The sequence below is a fragment of the Maylandia zebra genome, linkage group LG8 (assembly GCF_041146795.1).
Source record: "Maylandia zebra isolate NMK-2024a linkage group LG8, Mzebra_GT3a, whole genome shotgun sequence".
In the NCBI taxonomy this organism is placed as follows: Eukaryota; Metazoa; Chordata; class Actinopteri; order Cichliformes; family Cichlidae; genus Maylandia; species Maylandia zebra.
Genome location: NC_135174.1, coordinates 20,212,566 through 20,229,580, shown reverse-complemented (window position 1 = coordinate 20,229,580; position 17,015 = coordinate 20,212,566). Strand labels below are relative to the sequence as shown.

General features: G+C 38.7%; 2 protein-coding genes across 3 annotated transcripts; one reads left to right on the top strand and one right to left on the bottom strand.

Annotated features, from left to right (window-relative positions):
* Nucleotides 1-1,789: 1,789 nt before the first annotated feature.
* ghitm (growth hormone inducible transmembrane protein) lies at nt 1,790-7,596 on the bottom strand. The gene is made up of 9 exons (XM_004561216.5): nt 7,443-7,596; nt 7,008-7,169; nt 5,756-5,858; nt 5,045-5,156; nt 4,791-4,932; nt 4,485-4,593; nt 4,076-4,264; nt 2,757-2,928; nt 1,790-2,645 (listed from the first exon to the last, which is right to left on the bottom strand). Exons 2-9 carry the CDS (start codon nt 7,137-7,139, stop codon nt 2,558-2,560), a joined length of 1,047 nt encoding a protein of 348 aa, XP_004561273.2. The 5' UTR covers nt 7,140-7,169; nt 7,443-7,596; the 3' UTR covers nt 1,790-2,557.
* Nucleotides 7,597-9,034: 1,438 nt separating this feature from the next.
* Nucleotides 9,035-15,702, top strand: chst3b (carbohydrate (chondroitin 6) sulfotransferase 3b). 2 transcript variants are annotated; one of them, XM_076887575.1, is made up of 4 exons: nt 9,035-9,340; nt 11,430-11,485; nt 12,437-12,653; nt 12,798-15,702. In XM_076887575.1, the coding sequence occupies exons 3-4, from the start codon at nt 12,574-12,576 to the stop codon at nt 14,011-14,013; spliced, it is 1,296 nt and encodes a 431-aa protein (XP_076743690.1). In that variant the 5' UTR covers nt 9,035-9,340; nt 11,430-11,485; nt 12,437-12,573; the 3' UTR covers nt 14,014-15,702. The 2 variants fall into 2 exon arrangements, with proteins under 2 accessions (XP_076743690.1, XP_004561274.2); XM_004561217.4 differs by lacking the exon at nt 11,430-11,485.
* Nucleotides 15,703-17,015: the final 1,313 nt, after the last annotated feature.

Sequence of the window (17,015 nt, the reverse complement as noted above, 5' to 3'; positions counted from 1 at the left end):
CCGGTGGTGCTGAGTATTGAACAATTCACAGTAGTCTTGTCCAGTGGCTTTTGCAGAGGAGATAACTGGGGAGGGGCTATACCACCCCATGCCACACCCCTGGACATAGCCCCTGCTTAGAGAGCAATAGACCTAACAGATGCCATCCTTAGAGTCATGCTGCTTGCTTGAACAATCATGTTTTTTAAAAACAAAACACTGACAACAGAATAAAAATAGCACTGATGACGCATCAGTTTCTACCGTGTCACGGGTTGAAGTGACAAAACGTCCAGCACAGATTACTGTCATCTGAACTTTTAATCACAAACTGCTTCATGCCTATTTTATGCAGCAACAGCCTTGGAACTCTACCAAATATTGGTCATCAATCTGAAAATGACTGGCAGTCACATATCCCCAGTAATGGCAGGTTTCTGCAAACTGGAGCTTTGTGCAGGCTCATCCATTATTGCCCTCTTTATCCCTCCCATCTGTGGGATTTTTCAATACACAGTATATATGAATCATACGTGTCCTAAACGTGAACATTATGTGAGATTTAAAACCATGCCTGACAGCTGCGTGCGCCACGTGCATGTGCTTTAATGAAACACCTGCATATTTACAGATGTTAGCATCTGTTGCAAGTGCCCTGGTTTGAAGGTTTAATTTTAGATGAACAGCCAGATGGTACACAAGAGGATTACTACACTAAGCCTTTGTCATCTGCTGCAACACGCTGACTGTTTATAGGGAAATACAAGGTGGACTCCCGCTGGTCTCAGTCTGGTCTGAAGTGGGGAGAGCTAAATAAACATAAAAATATTTAAGTTTGAGGTTATTTAGTTGCAATTTTTTTAGACCACAGTTTACACCAATTAAATTTACAAGGTGCCCTAAGCTTGTTTTACAGGTCACTGAACTTTATCGCTCTGACTTACTGGCCAGAGCAGATATTTTTACTGCACCGTCGACACGGCACGTAAGCACAGGTGTTACTAAGAATAGCAGCATTTCATTGTGTACGAGTGCACCTGTGGGCTGTAACAGTAACAGAAACTTCTAGAAAGAATTCAACCACGGTTCTACTATTTATCCCAGTGTTTCTGTAAAATGTAAAACTGAATATGATTTTCATTGCACTGGATCCCAAAATTTGCTTTGCTATCTAATAACTTTAGTCAAGTGACAGAACATGTATTTTGGAACCTTAAATAGAAACTATAATCCTACTTAAGAAGAGCAAGTTTTAGAATGGTCTAATCTTAAGGGCTGCAAAATTTGAAACAGTCACACAGCAAAAGATCTATCTGTGCATGTTCATGACTCTCTCCCCCCATATTTTTCATAGCCGCATGAATTTGCATGCTGTCCAAAGGAGGGACATGTCACTGTGACAACCAAGAAACCACAGCTGTAGAAAAACTGTTGTATTTTAACCCAATCTGATCTTTTTCTAAACCTAAATGAGTAGCTTTTAATTCCAAAACTCCACAAAGCCATTTCCCAACACTAACCAAGTTCTTTGTTAATGTTTAAACTGAACCAAGTTGTTTTCAGTGCCCCAACTAACATATTTGGAATAAATAAATATAAAATACAATGAATGTTTGAAATATGGAACATGCCATGAAATTCATGTTCTGAATGAGCAATCAACAGATTAGAGGTCATGACAATTTTACAAACTGCCATGACAGTGTGTACAGCAACGGAAGTAGAAGCACTCCTGTAGAATGTCCTTTTTCAGTATCATACCCTGAAATATAAACCACATATCCATTAATCGATCATAATTAACTCATAATTACTTGATCAAAACAGTTTATTAATATGCATTATTATAATGCATATACAGCACAAGTATAGTTATTTGACTGTGGGCAGTATTTCATGTCACTTAACTAAGTTATCATTCCCAATACGTTATCCAGTGCAGACAAAATTCCAAAAAATCTCCATCAGCAACATGTGCCAAAAACATCACATGGACATATTTACTTTGTTTAAATTACTTTTATTCCCCCCCCCCCCCCCCAAAAAAAAAAACACATTACGAACCTCTTTAACCCATTACATAAGCGCTATACCAGAGAATTTCTTCAGCAATTACATCCAGCACAGTCTGTTTATTGTACTGTGAATGTGGACCAATCTATGGTTGACATATGTGGCCTTTTGGTTGTTTTGTGACATTTTTCTGTATTTTCACTCCAAATAAAACCTGAAACACCACCAAGTGGAAATAAATAGAAACCAGAGAATAATACAAATGACTTCTGAGGGATGCAAAATTAAACTGACAGATTTAACTCATCTGTTAAAGCGCCCCAGGATAAACCAGATACTTTCAAAAATCAAAGTAAGATCTCTGTGTTATCTTCTTTACTTTGACAGGTATCTTGTACCACACAGTGCAATCCACATCTTTACATGCTTTCAAAGCATTCATGTTGATCTAGCAGTTAGATAGGATTTGTCTCTATAAGATAACATCTGGTTTATGCTGCTAGCAGTAAACATGCTGTCTCAGGCTCCGTGGAAGATAAAAGTGAAGCTCGAGTCATGATGGTGTTTACTTCCTCCTGCCGCTACCGCCGTTAGCTAGAATCATCACCAGCCTGATGAAAATATTCAGTGTGTCCATGTAAATCCCCATACACCTGTAAGATTAAATAAATGTATCAGATCCACATATCGGTACAAGTAGATTACCAACAATAATCTTCAAAACCAGTTATTTTTAGTGTACTTTAATTCCTGAAGTGACTTACGCATTGATAGGGTCATATTTCTGTACGCCATAGAGTGGGTGTGTCTCTGCCTTCTTGATAACCTTCTGTGTATCATAGAGGAGGAACATACTGAACAGGACCAGGCCTCCATAGATAGCAATGGAGTAGAGCCCTGCTCCAAATGCTGAGGTGGGTGGCAGGAACATTGATCCTGAAGAAGACAAAAGAAAGTTCAAATTGAGTCTGACAAGTACAATTTCTGTGCAGCTGTCAACTAAAAGTTACAATATAGAAAACTAATAAGTAGGTAATGATACAGCTCTAATACTGCACAACACACATATGCGAGTATGAATCTGATGTTTGGCTGTAGCTTCTGTAAAAACATTTGAAACTTGTAGCTGGCTGTCACAGACGTTAACTTGGGAGATTCAATTGTTAACCACCTTGCAGTTATTTATACATTTATATTAATTCATAAATATGTCTCAACTGCAAAGTGAACTGAATTTTGAAATAACTTCTGTTTTGCTTTTCTGGACAGAGACGCACACTATCCACCCCATTTTCTATTTACTTCTTATACCCAAACTACACCGTAGGTGTACACCTTCTCTTACAAAGTATCCAATAAGAAGATACGGAGAAGACTGAGAAAGCCCTTTTACAGGTACATTTCCCAATATACATTTCACTTCACCGACTCCACTACGGTTTAATTTGAACATATGCGTTACCCCTGACAACACACAAACACTGTGCTATGTATTACTTTTTAGCATTTAATTACTGTATAGTATTAAAATGCATTTCTACACAAAAATGATATCTACTGTAATCTCATGGGAATCAAAAATCATTTGGATGAAGAAAGAAAAACTAATTTACTTATCAGATTAGGTTTTTAAGCTGTATTTATATTGTCATTATGAAAATGTCAAGCTTTGTGTGGTTCTACAGGAACAAAAACACAATAAATACAGTCAAAATCCTGCATTCAATACTTTGCTTTAGTCTTAAAGCATTTAGTGGAATGATATGCATTTAGAAATTGTTTATCATAATATAAGTACTTCAGCACAGAACCACTTTGATGCAAAAAGGACACTGCTGTTTAAATATGTGACACCCTATAAATAGAGTGCATTGCATTAGGTTGGAGATCAGACTTTCAACAATGACAAAAAACACAACAACAACAAAAAAGCAGCCGCTCCCTTATACTTTTCAATGAAACCACAGAGTGAAATACAAAGATGATATTATCAGGAACATTTTCAGCCTGAATGTTCACTAGCTTGTAATACTCATGGCTATCTATAAACAAGATTGATGAAATAAAAGTGCTTTATACTAACCAAGAGAGGAGGCAAACACCACTCCAAGTCCAACAGCCAATGGCCCTCCCATATTGAGGAACTTCTCACTTGGGGCACACATTGCAACAGTAGACAGACCTCCCACGATGCCCGCGGTGTACCAGGCAGCCCTCACCATCAGAGGCCCTCCCAGGAGAGTGAGGGGGGCAATCACAGCACCCATCACGCCTTATCAATTATTGAAAAAAAAAAAAAAACCAGTTAAAAACAAAACAAAACGATTTCTTTTAAAAAACAAATGATATTAGTGCCATCAACTAGTGTATCGTTGAAGCAGCTTTTTCCTCTAACCTGTTCTAAGCCTGCCTTCTAGTGTTCACCCAAGGCAACTACATACCAGAGACAACAGGGCTGAGAAATTTCTTAAAAGATATTTAAAAACACAAACCTGCGTGGAGCATCCAAGCAAGATGTTTTGGCACTGGGCTGTGCTCATATGAAATTGACCTGACCAGCATGCCCGCACCAATCACAGCAGCAAAAGTTGCTCCAATTGCCTAGGTGGGAACAAACAAATCATCATATTAATAAGTTCAACGGAAAAATTCAAGCACATCAGATAAACTACGGTTTAAAAATTGGTATTTGACTAAACAAGCTCTGTAATATGTAATTCTAAGGTTAAAATAATAATGGTGCAGTGGAGTGAAGACCATTAAAAAACAAAAAAGCAAGCAAGTATTGTAAAGCTTACCAGCCAGGATCCTCTCATCATCAGACCCATTAAAGCTGGGGTCCTACTCACAGCTACAGCTGACAGAGCCGTCAGCCCAACACTGCCTGCAAAGTACATGTAGGTAGAGTGGATCCTGTCCTTCACATACTGAGGCCAGATCCTGTACAAAGATGAAAAGAAGCCTTTAGTTTGTATGATACCATCACTTTTCTACTGGTCTGCATTTCAAAATAAAATTCAAGTGCTGTTGGTAAAATAAATCTGTTACTCACATTGCTTTCTCTATGGCACCGATATCATTAGCCATGCCAAGTCCATAATAGCACAGAGCTCCAAGGCCAACTGCTGCACCTCCAGCCAGTATCATTCTCCCCATGCTATCGACTTCAGACACGACACAAAAATCATTTGAGACACAGTTTACATTTTTGCCTCAGAGGAAAAAAGATTTACTATAACAAAACCATTTCAAACCATGAAATCTCACATTTTTCTAAAAATGAAGTTGCATTGCAGGATTTACATTTTAAAATACTTGTTATTTATCTAATACTGGGTTTTGAGTCCCACCCCCAGCCAATTAATCACAGGTAAGACAGTTTTTTTTCTCACCTGAATGTATGACATATGGTGTAAACAGTATGTGATAATGAAATCTCTTGGTCCCCTTTCAACACTTGTTAAATCATCTATCAGAAACCTTGGGCTAACTTTTGATTCCACTCTCACTTTGGATGTTCATGTCAAATCTCAGGTTCAGTCTTGCTTTTATTACTTAAGAAACATTAATAAATTAAGTCATCTTTGTCTTGAAAGGTGCTATACAAATAAAATTTTACTTATCTATCCATAGACATGAATAACAAAAAATATGTGAAAGCTTAACAGGTCACCCTTAAGTCAGTAGACAGCATAGAATTCAGGCTATATACGAGTAGAAAATATGTAACGGTGCCAAATGAAGTATGTATCAAAGCATTTACTTTTGATGGCTGTATCAGTGGCTGGTTCAAAAGCTGCTTCCTTTAGCTGGTCTCTGGTTGTCTTTGCACGGCGAAACCCAAACCTGGCCTTTGAGGAATAACCCTGAAAGAAGAAGCAGCAGCTTTACATGACTCTTCAAATGTTGAACATGAGTTAGGGTTTCACACCCACCATCAATCAAAAGTAGGGAAGCAGCAAATACCCAGTTTCAAAAAAATACCATGTTTACATAACAAATTAGAGCAGTGGCAATCTGACATTTGCACTGTTTCTAGTCCAGCTGCAAGTTGCACCCCCTGTGATCATTACAAACTTATGACTAAAATTTCTAAGGTGTTCTACCAATATTATCCAAGATGAAAAATTAAGCATAGCTGCATTTTTAGTACTTTACAAAGCAATGGTTTTTAGGCATGTTTTGCCCATACGTGCATTGACCTGTACAAAAAAGCATCCTAAATTTTTTTTTTTTTATTGTATTGGTTAAGAAAGGCATTATTGACCATCTGAACCGATTGCGTGTTGCTTTGCCGTCCACTCAACTTGATTATAGCTTGCCTCTACCACCTTATCAGACAGCTTCATAAAGTCGGTAGAAGTCCATAAAACTCAGTTCCAATACTATTTTGAAGGCCACAATTTTCTTAAAGCACATATGTTTACTTTCTAGGTTTTTCTTTGGCTTGATTGGCAACAATCGTAAACACCTCCCAATAAACAACGCTGACATCTGTGAAGCAGCTGAAGCCATAACATGCAAAACAATGAAAATGTGGCCCAAGTGCAACCCACAATTGATATTAAAAGCACTGACTCAGGTGTCAGCATTACTGCTACAACTCAGCCATATATGTGGTCCAGATGGCAGGTGTGCCTAAACATACAGTTTATCACAGCTGTCAAAACCAGCACATGTAATAACCCGTGTAAAAAGCCTGACTCATGACATTTGGACCACACAACAAAGATTAGGCCCAAATGTGATGGTATATTTTCTACTGACATTTTTCCTTTATTTTACTTCACTATGTATTAATTGGTGTATAGCTGAGACGAAAGCCCAAATACTTGCCAGGAGGCACTATATTTGGGAAACACTGCTAAAAAGTCTGGCTAATGAAGCATAGAAATGCCACAAAGCATAGAAATGCCAAAAAAGCTGTGTGTGTGTGTGTGTGTGTGTGTGTGTGTGTGTGTGTGAGTGAGTGAGTGAGTGAGTGAGAGAGAGCCTGGCGACAAAGTTTACAGTACCTGCTGGGGCCTGAGCAAGGGTGAACAGGTCTTCAGGATGGGTGACCGCATGGCTGGGGAGCCCTGAGTGAGCAGTGGTCGGAGCCCAGCAAGCGGGAGAGCCTTCAGGCACGTTAGCCTCGCCACCAACATTGTCACGATATATTACTGTCCCGTGTCACTCTAAAACACAAACACGGAGAAGAATTTTTTTGAGAGGAATTCGTGTGACAGAAAGCTGAACTTTGAGCTAAGAGTCACAAAAACAGTGTAAAATGTGCTCTTGCACTAAAAAACGCCACAAAAATTGAGCTAGCTAATGCCGTAATATCATGCGACTAACCCTTAGCCTAACGACCGCTGAACAAACACATATTTAACTACAGACTAAATATGTCTTATCTGTTATATGATTACAACGTTCAAAATACTAAATAGAAAGTAAATGTTACATACCGAGAGAAATGTCGTCTATCACCTTTCCAGAAACAAGACGCCACGGTTTTGTAACCTTCCTGAAAATTCTTTACTTATGCGTCATCACTAAGCGACAGATTTGATGGGAATTGTAGTTCTAACGCAGTGATCCTCAATATTGCGTTAAAGACGTTATACCTTTTAAAGCATTCGGCTGATAAAGAGAAAATGATCTTAATGCGAATAAAGTACATGTAAAATTTCCCGTAAACAACCTGCGGCTGCAAGAGTTTATTCAACAACCTATCAGAGGTTAAGTCTCCATGGCATGACAGTGTTATATAATTTGCATTATTACATCATTGTTTTTTAAAGTTTACTACTGAGAGAGTAATAGCAAAAATGTGTTATGTTGTTTTTAACCGATCAAAGAACAGTTAATTAAAACAATGCATTTTGTTTAGTAATTATTGTCAACAGTTCTTTAGAGGGTGGCATTTTCAGTGTTTATCTCTGATGTGCTCTAATCACACTGCTACCAAAAAACTGTTTATCATCTTTTCTCAGAAAAATATTTTTTTAAAAAACCTTTATAAACAACTGAATGCATACCTAACAACTCATTATGATGAGTACCAATCAGATTTCATCACCAATTAAACCCATCAACAACCTAAAGACCTAAAGATCACCAGTAATTAGAAGACTCATGATCGACACTGACTCTTGACTTCTTAATTCAAAGTCTTTATGATTTTGTTGATTTAGATATGTCATCATGTCTAAAGGGTAGAGGTTTCTACATTTCGATTAATAGTTTGAGATCAGCACAAATTTAAAAATTCAATCAGTGGTCCCTCAAATGTCTGTTCTTGGTCCATTACTCTCGAATCTTCCTGCTCTCTCTTGGCCCTATCATAAAGAATAATAAATAAAGAAGAATAAAATATCCAATGCGGATGATACACATAACTGTGTGTGCGTGTTTACATTTATTTTTTTGTAAACTTATATTCCTCTGGGGTTTTTTGTTTTTACTTTAATGTTACTGTACATTTTAAGTTTTTTTTATCTTGATATTAACCATGTTAAGTTTAAATGTAATGAAATGTGTCATATAAATAAAACTGACATTAAATTGACACTTCCATACTGTTGTGTACTCAAACCACTTTTAAAAGGTCATATGTTGAATTATTACGTTATCCATGTATGCAAAAACAATATCATCCTGCAAAGAAGCCATACAAAATTGCTCTTTAGGTTACACTAAAGTAAAAATGTAAAGTAAGATTGACCCAGCCTATCTTTAACGACGCTATTATGATATCATATCATGTAAAAGAAAACCATGTTTATTTGCAGACCACCTTGTTCTCTCTGTAACCTCTATGTTATACGTTTCTCCACTAGGTGGAGTGCTCGCCCTTTTTTTTGCGACGACTTTAAAAACTAAAAAGTAAAACCTAAAACTGACCCCCAAAAGGAACACATAGGCTATTATTTAGGTAGCACCGCTATATTTAACCTATATTGTTTACCATGTCGTTTATGTGTGCAAAGTCAGCTTTTTACTTTAAAGAAATGGTCCGTGAGGGGCCGTGGCAGTGCGCCAGTGCTCCCTGAAGCTCCGCTCCTTTGGACCAAAGTTTCCCGTGTGATTCAGTGACTCGCAACTGTTGGATAGATTTGTCATTCAGATCAGCGAGCAGCCTGACCTGCAGCCCCCTCAAACATGATTTCATCTCATCTACGAGTTTTGCTCACTGAAACTAGGCCAGCCTCTCCTTTTGAATTCGATTGTTTTCTGTCATACAAGTGAAGCAGTCTTGGCAAAGTAATGGAATTAATTTCTCTCCGGAGTCGCTCTTTGAGGGAAGGCTGATCAAGTGGATGAAAAGCGGGACGCCTTCAGAGACCGCAGTTCATTTATAATGGTGGGTACAGAGAGCGGACAAGCTGTTCTTTACATATTCGCATGATATTTTAGAAATGAATAAAGAAAAACTAACACGTCATTAATAACACTTGGCTACAACGACATCACTCCAAGTGACTCGTGACTTTTCATTCAGTTTTTTTTCTTTTTTTTATTAAGAAAGCATGATTTCGGTTTGTCCTTGTGACCCTTTAATGCGGCACATGATCTCCAGAGAGACTGCTGCTTCAGTCTGACTTCCTCCCCCCTTTGCCCTTCTGTCTTTTAGTGTGGCATCTTTATAAACTAACAGATAAAGTTGCCGGAAAATTAGCACAATTTATTTACAGTAAAAACCTGCCCTCTGCATAAACAACTGCATGCATATGTTTATGGCGAACAGATGTGTTGCATGACCCCCACAGCTGCTCTGAAATAACCACAATGACTAAACACACATGCATATCCCCCAGCATAATCTTAATTAATGGGGTATAGGTCATATCGTGGGGAAAATGGGTTGTTTCATTCTTGTCTATTCTATGTCTATTTTACTCAGACCTTTACCCTTAAACTAAAACCAGTTAGGGCTGCGTCCATACAACTCGAATGATTTTAGCAGTTTCTACAGGTTTGTAGCCCAAACTCATTCACTATTAATTCAATAAACTATTGGAAAAGTTTTTAGTGACTGAGTAAATAACTTAGAGTACAATATTTCCTCCGATGATTATAAAAATCTTCCCATAATGACTTAATGCAACTAAATATATACAAAAAATTCCCCACTGTAATCCCTTTATCTTTTTTTATCTATCAGAAAAATGTGTTGGACACCGCAGTGCACATTTGCAATGCAATCTCGAGCAAGATGGGTTTGGTTGGCTGGTGTTTAATTTGTCTCCACATAAGATTTACATTAAATAAGAGGCAGCTATTAAAAGCATTTGTAACAAGATGATAAATGGTGCAGTGGCAGTTTTGTTATGAGCAGATGATCAAACGTGTCATATGCCTCAGTGGTTTGTGAATATTCAAGAATGTCAGCTTCTTTTTTTCTGCTTTACCCAGCAGATGCAATAGGCTGAGATAATTGGTGTACATCTAATTTACCATATAAATGACAAAACATCAGACTACTTATTTTCTTGATGAATGGTTGATGTTGAATATTTTTGTTTATTTTGAATCATATATGAGGAGAACTACACACTCAATCCCATAGAACTGTAAGTGTTACAGAAAGAGACATTTTTGTTGCTAATCATCCTCTTGTGTCTTATTTATTAAGCTAAATCGTTTTTGCTATATGTCGTAATTTGTTAATGCACAACAGTATTACACAGAGTGCACAACAGCTGTACTCTATCTTTCCATGTGCTAAATATCTGTTGGCTTGGTCAGACATTGGAAATTCATTTGCTCACTTTAAAAACTCCCATGGGTTTGAAGACTCACTCATTTAATTTGGTGCAGTTGTCTTATCTGACCAGTTCTAGATGACTTGGAACATCCACGAGCTTAGTCACTGACCCTGTGACGTCTGAATGACCTGAAAGTTTATGTTCTGCAATCTCTACCCAAAGGAAGGTTTAAACTCACTCCATGTGTAAAGAGGCCTTTGTGGTTGTGGCATGCGGCAAGGTGGTGCAAGACAGCGCTGAGTTTTCCTTCCAGTGAAAACGTGTCTCAGTATACAGGCTGTTCACCTTTTCATTACGTGCCGTTCCACGTCAACAGTGCTCTATTGGAGCTGTAAACTTCCCATTCCCACTCAGAGAATTTCACAGGGAGTGTCTAACCATTCCCCGTGTTTAGACTGCAGTCATCTGAACTGGCTTCTGTTCTCAAACATGGCCCTGGACAGAAGTTGTAACAGGATGTGAGAAGCGGACCTCCAGGTGTGAAACACAGAAAGGCAAAGACATTAAAGAATTGAGAAAACAGTGGTCATCCAACTGGGTTTCCAACAGGATTTGGCATCTTATCGTAGCCTGATGCAGTTAAATGAAAAGGTTGGCCTGTTACTTATGGATCTTAACCCCCACCTCCACCCCACAACCTCCCAAAAAACAGCAGTTTGATGATGCTTTGCAAATATCCTCCAGGTGGAGGCTGCCTCATTTGCTCTTGCTGTGGTATTGACCCAACACTAGCAGACAAGGTAAGCAGGATTATGCTTAATTCTCAAGATTAGTCAGGGATCTGAGTCAAGCTGCCATTATCTTAAAAGTGAACCAATATTAATCTTTCAAGAATGTGCAAGACATTCACAAATAGTCCCCATTAAATCCACCCTTATCTTCATTTGATTACCCACCACTTGCCCTCTGCAGACTTATAAAACAACTGAATGGCCTCCAGGCTCAGAGCACGGCAATTTATGGTTCAGTGACAAGCAGGATTTCCCCTTTCAATTCCACGACTCTGCAGTCCTGTTAGCATTTGGACTTCTATTAGTCCTTGTGTAAGATATCCTCCTGGTGTTGAGGAGGAGTAGCTGGCAATTTGGACTGTTCTGTTATCTACATCAGTGGGAGGTAAAGGATCTCACTCCAAGCCAGACAACTCTGGAGTTTTTTTGGCAAGCAGCTTGACAGCTGTGGGATTGCAGTTTAATTGACAAAATTGTCCTTGATTGCAGTCTGTACCCACATTTCTTTGTGCCCTAATAGTTGTTTATCCACTCATTTTTGAAAGCAACTTCTACAAAGACTAACTCATAAATACAGTTTGCACCATCCCTCAGACTTGCAGTGGTGGGTGGGCATGTACCTGAAACGCACTGCTGCACTTAAAGATAACAAGTACTTCCTCATGGCAAGGACTAGCTTAAATTCCAATGGGAAACAATGTGTTATACCTTTTTGTATTTTTAGCATCTTCTTATAGGTGGGTTTTTTTCTTTAGTAAGTGACTCTCATCATAGTTTTGCAGAACACAGTGGTGCTGTATGCAACTAACAAATTCAGAAATAAAAGAAGAGCGGAACCTCTGTGACTCAGCATCACAGTGCATTGTTAGGTTCCCCATTTACAAAAATAGTGTTCTACCACAGCCTTGCTCAAATGTGTAAAATTTGTAGCTGACAGTTTGATGTTCATTTCATTTGCAGGATAAAACATTTTCTACAACAGGGAACACAAATAACTGGATGGCTCTTTAAGAACGCAACTGGTGACTTGGCGAGATTGGCAGAAGCTATTAAGAAGCAGTCTGTAAAAGCATATCCAGGCTCAGCCACATCCAAGAATGAAGATCAAATACACTCTACCCATTGTCTTTTTTATGGCACTTGTTATCATTGAGAAAGAAAACAACATTATCTCAAGGTAAGTCAATTTCAATCACGAAAGGAGGATTGAATTCTTTTCTGAGCGAGATATTAGATATTAAAAAAATGCTTTAGACGTCAAGGCTCTGACTCTATGTTAACCTGAAATGTAACATGCGTTTGGTTTCTCTCATGCTTTCAGGGTGTCAGATAAGCTAAAGCAGACCCCTCAAACCTCTCAACAACCCAGCAGTTTGTCCAACGTACTGCTGAAGCACAGTAGTTTCCGTCTGTCAATCAGCAAGAGGAATGTCACGCTGATGAAGCCGCGGGTGGAGGACTACAGCGAGCACCGAGGGGCATTGAGAAGGGGTAGAAAACACATTCTCCTGCTAACCACGACTAGGACAGGCTCTTCATTTGTGGGCGAGTTTTTCAACCAGCAGGGAGAAAACATGTTTTACCTGTTTGAGCCTCTGTGGCACGTGGAAAAGATGTTGACTTTGGACACTGGAGGCACCAATGCTACAGCGGCAGCCAAAGCATACCGTGATGTGCTCCAAAAACTCTTCCTGTGTGACTTTTCTTTGCTAGAAACCTTCATCGACCCCCTTCCCGTGGACCACATCACCCCAGCCCTGTTTCGCAGGGAGTCCAGCAGCTCTCTGTGTGAGAAGTCTGTCTGCAGCCCTGTTGTCAAAGGGGTTTTTGAACGATATCACTGTAAGACCAGACGCTGTGGTCCCCTGAACCTGACAATGGCATCTGAATCCTGCCTTAAGAAAGAGCACATTGCCATCAAGTCGGTACGAGTGCGCCAGCTCGAGACTCTGCGTCCTTTGGCTGAGGACACACGTCTTGATGTAAAATTCATCCAGCTGGTTCGCGATCCCCGGGCTATCTTGGCATCACGTATGGTGGCCTTTGCAGCCAAATACAAGAACTGGAAGGAGTGGGCCATGGGTGGAAATGTTCCTATTGACGATGACGAGGTGAGGAAGTTAAAAGGAAATTGCGACAATATCAAAATGTCTGCCGAGTTCGGCCTCAGACAGCCATTTTGGCTGCGCAGGCGATACATGCTGGTGCGGTATGAGGACATTGCTCGGTTCCCCATGAAGAAAGCAACCGAGATGTACAAGTTTACTGGAATCCCATTCACTCCACAAGTGAAATCCTGGATTCTGAAGAACACCCAGGCCTCGAAGGAGACAAGCGGAGTTTACTCTACACAGAAAAACTCATCTGAACAAGTGGAGAAATGGAGGTTCAAGCTTCCATTCAAGATAGCCCAAGTGGTACAGAGAGTTTGTGGACCAACAATGAAGCTTTTTGGGTACAAATTTGTGAGCAGTGAGGAAATGCTAACAGATAAATCTATCAGTCTCATTGAGGACAAAGTGTTCAGCTTTTTATAGATTTTAAAAAATGTTAACTCCAACACTTGATGCAGAAAATTTCAACCTTTCTAAAGCCTCTGTGATAAATTATTTTTATGAAGATCCTGATACAGAGTGATATATTTTCTGATAATGTCCTATTTAAAGTTTTTTTTACTATTTAAAACAATTTGACAAAGAATAGACTGTTGAGCAGAAAATACACATGAAACGTTTAACTATGAAAGCAACAGTCTGGAGTTTTGATAAAATCTTCACATAGAGCACATCTTTGTTTTTGCACTCTGCACAATTTCTTTTCCTGTCTTACACAAATGGTGCTTTCAGCTCGTCCTGCAAACCACTCCCATATTTGTTCCTTAGCAAATATAGAAAGTTATTAGGGAGAGCTTTTGAGCAACAATGAGCTGTTTCAAACATTTCCAGGAACCTCAATTAGTTATTTTTGTAAAGTCACTCCTTAGCAACATATGCTGCTCTTATGCCAAAGAACCTTGCAGAAACCGCTTTGTATAGCAATGCTCATATACTTGAGAGGAAATACCAGTGTCTTGCCAGGCAACTTCACCTTCGTCATTTATAGGTAATGTCCCATGATGATTTATTTATTTGTTCCATTTGCTAAACAGTCATTATGACAAAGTGTCTGAATGTGCCCCACAGGTTCTACCCCCACTATGCAGGGGTGTTTTTGCACATGTATGCTGTAGTTTTTTGTACATGAAAATGTGTTCAGGAATATAAGCACCCATCCTGTAAAACAGACTGTAACAGTGCTACTTTATGTTAACATTCCAACTGCAGCTGGTTTGCAGAATCGTGCAAAGTTTGTCAGGAGGTCTCTGTCTTTTGAAACAAGCCTCTTGGCTTTTGGTAACAGGCCTTGACGCTCTGGCCTGTCAGGCGATTTGTTGACACAGAACCTGTTCTTTTTTTTATTTTTGAAAAGAAAAAGCTTGTTGCAATAAATCTTTACAGTTGAAAAACGCTTTATTTCTGAAGAGGACATATTTTTCACATGAAAGCACTCCATCCAGGAGTGTTCAAATTCAATAAATTGTCTGAAAAAATTTTACATTCTGCTGACAGGAGCATATTGAGCATGAGCACATCCCATTTTGTCATCTTTGTCAGATATTTTTTAAAAAGAGGCTAAACAATGACAGTGTAACAGGAAGCAAATATGGCACATCACAGCCATACATACACAGATGGTGTAAAATAAAACAACACAGATGGCGTAAAATAAAACAAACACAGTAAACAGCTCTCCTGTAGAATCCCACTTCAATCAGTGTTAGCGGGGGTTTGCTTGTAGCTACATCCTGTATTTGCTTATGTAGCAACATTAATTTAGCAAAGAGTGATGAAGGATGGACACAAGTGGACACTGAAAGATTCTTTGCAGTCTTTAGAAAAAGATCACAGTGAAATCGGTGTTTTCCAGATGGTTTCCGACAATACTCTAACATCTGAAGAGACTTTGCGTGGGTACAGTGGGCACAGTTGGACTGATTGAAACTTTGACCAGATGTTGGGGCTAAATGAAAAATCAAAGCATTTATCACGATGGTGCCACCCAATGTCAGGTTCAATGTCAAGTGCATATATGGTACAGATATCTGTGGATATAAGGGACAGAACAAGTCATACCAATAGATAAAAATATGAAAATGAAATAAAAATGTATCCTTTTTTAACCATGAAGCATTCACACTATTGAGATCCTGTTTCTCTTTATTCTATCTTCTACCTTCTACCTTATTATTCTAGTTGCTCAGTTCTTTGCTGGTTAACTACTCCCCCAGTTTTCATCTGATTTTCACCATTCAAATTTTAAACTGTTCTGCTCTTTCTGCTAATGCCTCCTATATTTGTTGGTGCTAGTAACTTTTATACTATACAACACTATAAATAGTAAGCTTTTTATGCCATGTTTGACCCATTTACAGTAGATGAATAGGACCACATTAGAAGTGTGTTCGCTGATTTAGCTTGCCAGGGTGAGCTGTGTTCGAATCCCACTCATGGCAACATTTTTTTCAGTATACAGGTTAATTTTTTAAACTCTTTTCAACCAAAACTTTCAGCTTCTTCACCTCTTTTCAGCAGAAAATTCAGCTTTTTCACCTCTTGTCAGCACAGATTTCAGCTTCTTCACCTCTTTTCAGCAGATAGTTCTTCAGCTGTTTTCAGCAGATTCCACTACACAGCATTCACACTGCATTTTCGCAGGAAATGCAAGTTTTTCTAGTTGAAAATGCCTTTGTCTCATTTCAGTCTCAACTCAGTTTTTATTGTTGTTGTTTATGTCTGGCCCTTTTATCTCTGAAACAATCAGCACTTGAGATATAAATAAGAACCAAGCAAGAGTGACTTATAAATGATACTGCGCTATATCTCAGTGAGCAGATTCAAGTTAATTTGGCTTCATTCTTTCACCTTTTATTTCTTCCAGTGGTACTTTGGCAGAGTGTTGCTTGAATTCCTCACAGCACTTCTAGCAATTGCCTTCCAATGCTCCTTTTCTTTTGAGTTTGGAAAGCTTTTTTAAAAAATTAGAAATCTGTACATGAAAGTAATCCACAGAGAAAAAAAAACAGTCAGTAAACATTCACAGTTAATTTCATTGTTTTAGTTGTGAAACATGACCACTCACTTATTTCCCGTATGAGTGGTTATCTAAAGTGACCATTGCTTTGTTGTCATATCTAAATATTTAAGCTTTTGGTACATTATGTTTGTCTTTAAGGAGGCAAGGAGGAAGGATACTGCAGTGACAGCTGCCTTGACTTCCAGTGTGTTTACCACTGTGGGCCCAGCTATTTAAGTCTTTCAACCTAGTAATTACCCGAACTTTACATATAATGTGGTCCAAGTCATTTTTGTCCACCTGACCACACCCTCTTACAGAAATGCAGAGAGACAGTTTATAAAGACTCTCTATCTTTTTTATATTAAATAGAGAGATTTTATAAAAAAGGATCATTCATTATCCATTCCTCCTCTACTGTTGAGCT